Genomic DNA, 7,495 nt, shown 5'->3' with positions numbered 1-7,495 from the left:
ATAAAATCAGTATCGACTGAATATTCATATGGTAAACTTCGCTTTCTTATTTTTATTTAATCATTTTTGGTCCTTCGAAGCCAAGGAAATTGTATAAAAATATATATGAGTCATAGTGATCACCCACCAGAGGTAAGACACTTGACTTAAACATTTTTTAACAACAAAAGAACAACAACAGACAAACAACAACAACAAAAGAAGAAGAAGAGATCGGGAAAAGCATTCCAGAAAAGGAAACAGATAGCTATTCTCTATCAAAAACTACATTTGCAAACCGATAAGGAAGATAGATTGGTTATGCAAAAAGAAATCAATGAATTAAGAAAAAAAAAAGAAATAAATTAAAAATAATAATAATTTAAATAATTTTTTTAATACCTTTGTATACCACGTAATCTGAGGTGGTATCAATGTCTGTATTTGCTTACTTTGTTACACTGACTATTAGGCACATAAACCAATAATCAGGTAGTTAAGATGAAAGGCTTGCAGGCACATAAACCGCTAGCCAAGTAAATAAATAATTTTTATTTTGTTTCTACAGTGGTTAAAAGGCACATCTACCAATAACCAATTTTTGATTGTGAAGTAAAGACGATTGTTTTCGCTTTTAAGTTTTATTATTAATATTGTTACCTTATATAGTATAGAATTACTTACTAAGCATAATAATAATTACAATTATTGGTGACTAAAATAATGATTTAAATTTCACATATTGCTGCATAAGCATAAATACAATATGTGAAGTTATTGAACTTATAAACGTAAATATTTACAATATTTATTTGCTGCATAAGCGTGATTACAAGCGAGCTAAAATATGTTAGGTTTGTTAAACTTAACATTCTGTCCGGCTTGAATTACGTTATTCAAGAATGAATCTATGAGCAATGATTAATTTGATTTGCAATGCATTATGTGTGTTTTTTTTTAAAAAATCAACAAAAAAAAAAAATAAAAAAATAATTACAACATTTTGTGGATATATAAATACACATATAATTTTTTAAACAATAAATAGTTATACAATATTATATAAACTTAAAAATATAAAATTTAGAGTTTATAGCATCATGAGAATTTGAGAAGCTATGTAATTGTTTCAGGCTCCAAAGTAAATCTTGTTCGTGGCATCGCGTTTGGTGTGAGAGTTTGTGTTGGCTGATTGACTTCTGGACGCTTTACCTGCTTTATTTTCCATATCATCCATATGATGGCTCCAACGACAAGAATTAGGGTTATGGAATTAATTGCGTAGTGGTGCATGCTGTCCGTCTGTAGTTTGTGTGGTAATTCAGCGAATTTTTCATCTTTCAGCGTATTGTGAAGTAGCTTTAACTGTTTAAGTTCATTGCTGAGATTCAATGAACTTCCTTTAAAATTTGACCATAATTCCGAGATATTAATGACAGGTATCTCACCAAATGCAATGTAAGATTCATACATGGTGTCGGTAAGCGTTTGATGTGTCTGAATTGTAGACGTTTGGTGTTTGAGTACACAGTCGTCTTGTAATTTCAGCAGTGTTGCACCTTGTAGTTCTAAATGAGTCGTGATGCCCTTACAGACGGCCGTAACTGTTGTATTGTTTTTTGACCCGAATATTCATTGGTTCGCATGATACAGGGGACTCCAAATAATGTTCGATTTTGTTTCCTGCACATTACACGTATTGTCAGATATGTTTTTTAATAGGTTAAATTCGCAAGCGTAAACCTGTGAGCCGGTGTTATATTTTGATTGTTTATCTGAACAAAGTAGTTTGTTTTCTGGTTGCTTGAAAATCATACACTCCTTATACTGTTCACGAGTTAAGGCAAAATATTGGTCTCTATGCGGCGTGGCAGCTAAAAATGAAGCTTCTGGAACTCTTGTCATCATTGTATTGTTGACTGTTGCAGGAATTGGGACGAGATTGAATAAATCGAAATCCTCATGATCGGTTAATGGCAGTTGTAAGACAACTATCAAATGATCTTGTGTGATTCCACTTTGTGAAGACATCAACGTGTATAAATGAATAACATCCTCTTGATTAAATGGAAGACCTTCATGATTCATGGTCTTGATCTTCATGATTTGGTCTTGAAGTTGTTGTGGAGACATCAAAAGAGAATTAATTCTGCCATGCTGAGTATCAGTTAAGACATCAAATATCGCAGCTTCAATTTTCATTAATGTATGTGCCATCCATGTAAGTTGGGTTACCAGTGATGTATAGATCTCTAGGTGGTTAATACGTTTAGTATTATGATTAGTGTGATCTACTATTTTGTTTGTCTCATCTTGTAGTTGATTCAGTTTGACTGCAATGGCTTCTGTAGTTTTGCTGAATATATTTAGAGTTGACTCCATGACTGTAGTCTGATTCTTGATCATTTTTGATAGTACATCTTCATTATTGTTGATTTGAGTTAGAGTTTTAGAAATCGTTTCAGCATATTCTGAATCTAAAACACCAAATAATTTGTTAGCAATATTTCCAACTATATTGATGGCTCCTCTGGCTGATCGGTGTCTCGTCATGACCTTCGTTTCAGTTCGTAACTCTATGTTAGTATTATTGAATTGACGGACGAGCTCATAACAGCTTTCTTGATGCTGTAACAATGGGCACAATTGCTGAAGTGCTGCTGTGCCATTTTGAAACCTTTCGATCTCCTGGTGTAAGCGCTGTTAGATCATTTGGATCGGATGACATTTTTGTTATTGGCCTTGAATTTAACATGGCTTCTATTTCAGTTATGACTGTTGTCAATTCCTCATAAGTCAATGAAGCGTTGAGAATTCCTTTAATCATTAAATGTTTAGCTGACTTGACGGCAGCTTCCCAGAGTCCTCCAAAATGAGGAGCTCTTGGTGGAATGAATTTGAAGTCAATTCCCTTGTTACTACTGGTCTTAATGATCTTTTCTTTACCATTTTCTGAATAAATGGTAGACTGGAGCTCTTGTAGTTGGTTTCTCGCCCCAACAAAGTTAGTCGCATTGTCACTATAAATTGTTTGGCATCTTCCTCTTCTGCTGATAAAACGTTGAATAGCGGCTATGAATGCCTCTGTTGTCAGGTCACTCACCACTTCTAGGTGAACAGCCTTAGTCGCGAAACAGCAAAATACGGCTAAATATGCCTTTGTTGGCCTTTTTCCTCTAATTTTATAATGAATCCATATCGGACCACAGTAATCAACTCCTGTGGTAAAAAATGGTTTAGTCAGAGTAACTCGATCAGTCGGTAAGTTGCCCATGAGTTGGTCCATCAGTTTTGGTTTTGCCTTTGAACAGATGACACAGCTGTGAACAATGTTTCGCGCCATAATCTTTCCTTTAATCGGCCAGAAGTTTTGTCTCATTATGCTTAGCAATAATTGTGGAGCACAATGGGAATTTTCTTCATGTTTCATTTTGAACATCAATTTCACTATTGAGTGATTGTAAGGAATTACCATTGGGTGTTTAGCATCATATGGCAATGTTGATGCTTCAAGCCTTCCTCCAACACGAAGTACACCTTGTTCGTCAATGAACGGTGCTAAAGTATTTAGTTGACTTGAACTGTTGACTGCTTTACATTGTTTTAAATCAGAGATTTCCTTTGCAAATTCTGAGCCCTGAATAGTTTTAATTATGAAGACTAATGCATCTCGTAATTCTTTTGGAGAAAGTGTTCTTGTTGGTGATTGTGTGCGATGAAATACACGGCGAACATAAGCAATTGTTCTTTGGAGGTATCTGAATGAGTTTCGATGATCAATTTGATTTATCATGTGATCAGAACTAGTCGTTTGAATGATAATGTTAACTGTATGTCCTTGTCGTCTTTCGATATCAGTTGAGATGTTAAATGCCTTTGGGTTTGGCTGTTGCCAAAATTCGTTGCTTCCATGAAGAAAGAGTGGACCAAAAAACCATATATGTGAATAATTGAACATTTTAACCTTTATTCCTCTGGAAATGATGTCAGCAGGATTATCCTTTGATGCCACATGATGCCATTGATCAGCATGTGACATCTCTTGAATTTTGCTAATACGATTTGCTACGAATGTGTGCAATGAGGCAGATGAAGATATTATCCATGACAAAACAATTTTAGAATCGGACCAAAAGTAGGTTGGCACGTTTTGATACTTTAAATCTTGTTTAACTCTTTCTGCTAATTCGACTCCCAGCAATGCTGCGCAGAGTTCTAGTCGTGGAAGTGTCTGTTTCTTTAATGGTGCTATTCTAGATTTGGCGCACAATAGTCTCGATGTTATTGTCTTATCATTATATATTGCTCGCATGTACATAGCTGCTCCATATGCCTTCTCTGATGCATCCGTAAACACGTGTAATTGAATCGAACAAGGAACCGTCGAATTAAAAATATGTCTGGGTACTTTCACAGTATTCAATGTTTGTAAGTCATTCCTAAAACGCTTCCATTCTAGCTGAGCCTGAGGTAACAGTTCCGCATCCCAGGAATAGTTTTGTTGCCACAATTCCTGCATGAATATTTTAGCTGTTACAGTAATGGGGCCAAAAATTCCCAAAGGATCAAAAATTCGAGCTAAGTCCGATGACATCTCTGCCTTACCGCAAAATTCGTCTGATTTCGGGAGCCAAATAATGCCTAATGTTTTTGTTGGCTTTATGGCTGAGTCATCTAAATCAAGGTTGATTTCTTGGTCTTCTATCGGAATGTTTTGTAGTAGTCGTGTATTATTTGAGCACCATTTTCTCAGTTTAAATCCTGATTTACTGAGCAGTTCCGAAAGTTGTTGTTGAGTGTCTAAGGCGGTAATGATGCTGTTAGTTCCGCTTAAACAGTCATCTACATAAAAATCATTAAGTAATGCAGGTGCTCCAAGCGGATAGTTGGTCATATTATGTTTCGCAAGGTGTTGAAGACATTTTGTTGCAAGATAAGGGGCTGACTTTGTTCCATACGTAACCGTTTTCAGTCGGTAATATTGTATACTATCATCAGCACTTTTTCTCCAGATTATCAGCTGCTGTGCTGTATCTTCATCATGTACTTGAATTTGCCGGTACATTTTCTCAATATCGGCCGTAAATACAAACCGGTGTATTCTAAAACGCAACAGTATTGAAAAAAGATCACTTTGCACTGTTGGACCTTTGTGCAAAATATCGTTTAGTGCTAAACCGCTTGATGTTTTTGCTGATGCATCAAAGACAACTCTCAATTTGGTTGTAGTGCTGTCAGGTTTCAAGACACAATGATGAGGAATGAAATATTGTGCTCCTTTGACATCTTTCGGGCAAACCTTTTCCATGTGACCTAATGACTCGTAGTCATCCATGAACTTTATGTACTCCTTGTACAAATTTGGGTCCCTTTGTAACTTCCTTTCCAGAGAACAAAATCGATTGAATGCTATCTCACGCGATCTACCCAGTGTTGTGGGATCATCGCGGAAAGGTAAGCGTACAATGAAACGACCATCGTGATTTGTCTTTACATGATTTGTAAAGTGATTTTCACACCATTTCTCAGATAAAGTCAAAACCTTTTCTGCAGTCTCAATGTTATCTAACTTCCAAAATCGTTCTATCATTTCTGACATTTCACCAACTTCTCCTGTAGTAATAGCGCATGTTGGTTTAATATCTGTTGTAGTTTTAGTCTTACCAACCACCAACCAACCTAGAACCGAATTTTGTAACAGTGGCGAATTCTTTCCTATTATCAATTGTTCTGGTTGAAGTAGAGTATGATAGAATTCAGCACCAATCAGCATGTCAATTCTTCCAGATCTGTTAAAGCTGGGGTCTGCTAATTCTACATTCTGTGGGATCTGCCAATCCGAGATATCTAGGTCTCGTGACGGTTGTGCTGATATTATTTGTGGCAATACAAATGCCTCTAGTCTCGTCCTGAAGCTTCCATTAGTAGCCTGCAGTTCAACATTTACGCGAGATTTTGAGTTCCCGAATTGACGGCCAATACCTTCGATCGATAGATTTGAATTTGTGGTAATTAAAGATAACTTGTTGATTACTCTTTGGGTTACTAGGTTCACTTGAGAACCTGAGTCGAGTATGGCACGAACATCACACGTTCGTCCATTGTTTGCAATAATGCGCACCTTTGCAGTGGCTAGCAGAACGTAATTACGAGTACACTTTGCATTAGTTGTTGCTGTTATGGATGGCGATTCATTAGCGTTGATCAATGTTGTGGTTGACTTTGTGTTTGTTGCTGGTGCCCTTGAAGGTTTAGGTGACTGTTGCTCTAAATGGAGCAAAGTGTTATGCTTCTTGGCACATTTTTTACATGATCCAGCTTCACAAACCTTTGCTTTATGATCGGATTTGAAACAATTCACACATAGTTTTTGTCGTTGAATCCAATTTAATCGTTCAGGAGGAGTCATTTCAATGAACTTTTTGCAATAGTAGATCGGATGCTTATCTGTATTACAAACTTTACATAGATCTGAACAAACCATAGTTACGGCTATCCTTTTGTTGGGTTTATATACTGCATTGTCTCGTAGACCTATAGCCTCAAGTGACTGAAATCTCAATTCTAAAAATTCTAAGAATTGTTTTATTGTGGGCATCTCCTTTGGGTTAGTAAGAGTTTGTTCAAAACTGCAATGTGTATTTTTATTCAATTTTTTTAATAGTATGTGAACTAAAATTGGATCCCAAGTTGATGTTTCAATATTTAAATTATGAAGTTCACATAGACTTTCCTTTGTTGTGTCATGCATATTTTTAATGGCTTGGACTGTTGGATGGTCATATAAAGAGTTTTGAGCTGTCAAACGTTGCAAAACTGCTGATACTAGAACTCTTTTATTCTCATATCTACTTTGTAGTAATTGCCATGCCGTCTCATAATTTGCATCTGATATTTGCAAATGCTTGATGAGTGCTTCAGCTTCGCCTTGAATATTGGTTTTCAAATACCAGAGTTTCTGTGAGTCTGATATTCTTTGATTGTGTATTAGTTGTGCAAACAGATCACTGAATTGTCGCCAACTCAAATAATCTCCACTGAACTTTGGAAGAGATATTGTTGGCAAAGTAGCCGATGATTGGTAAGTTGACCTAATTGATGTCTCAATCTTGGTCGACTTACTAGTCCATTCCACCATTGTATCTTGCACCAATTGTTCAAGTGCTAGATAATGATTGCAATCAGAAGGGTTGTCTTGCCGTTCCTGAATAGTAAAATTTAAACCTTCAGCCTGATCCCATAACTTGGTAAGCGTAGCTAATTTTACTGCAAAATATTGTGGTACCTGTTGCTGGTTATCTTGTCTCACATTGTGGATGAGACGATTGATTGATTTACACACTGCATTTCGTCTGTTGACTAATGCCTGAATAATTTCATTCTCTTGACCACCAGTAGGTAATACTATTTCAGGAGCTTCAACATCATTATTTATCTGAAGATCCAACCCCTTTATTGTTGATGGTTGAGCCTTAATGGGTAATGCTTCCAGCTCTTGAGTTATTGTGGTGATATA

General features: G+C 36.2%; 2 protein-coding genes across 2 annotated transcripts; both read right to left on the bottom strand.

Annotated features, from left to right (window-relative positions):
* Positions 1-1,611: 1,611 nt before the first annotated feature.
* LOC119664556 lies at positions 1,612-2,532 on the bottom strand. Its single transcript, XM_038074027.1, has one exon. The coding sequence runs from the start codon at positions 2,530-2,532 to the stop codon at positions 1,612-1,614; it is 921 nt and encodes a 306-aa protein (XP_037929955.1).
* A 55-nt stretch (positions 2,533-2,587) lies between these two features.
* Positions 2,588-7,450, bottom strand: LOC119664555 (the record flags this gene model as incomplete). The annotated part of the gene is made up of 2 exons (XM_038074026.1): positions 2,588-3,865; positions 3,944-7,450. Coding segments are annotated over 2 exons (4,785 nt in total), but the record flags the coding sequence as incomplete, so codon positions are not given.
* Between the last annotated feature and the right edge of the window lie 45 nt (positions 7,451-7,495).

Source organism: Teleopsis dalmanni, unplaced genomic scaffold (genome assembly GCF_002237135.1).
Source record: "Teleopsis dalmanni isolate 2A unplaced genomic scaffold, ASM223713v2 unscaffolded_contig_2212, whole genome shotgun sequence".
NCBI lineage: Eukaryota > Metazoa > Arthropoda > Insecta > Diptera > Diopsidae > Teleopsis > Teleopsis dalmanni.
This window is presented reverse-complemented; position numbering and strand designations above follow the sequence as displayed.

What these genes read in the sequence shown, in the direction of transcription:
- LOC119664556 (XM_038074027.1), bottom strand. Translation starts at nt 2,532, where the DNA reads ATGACGAGACACCGATCAGCCAGAGGAGCCATCAATATAGTTGGAAAT.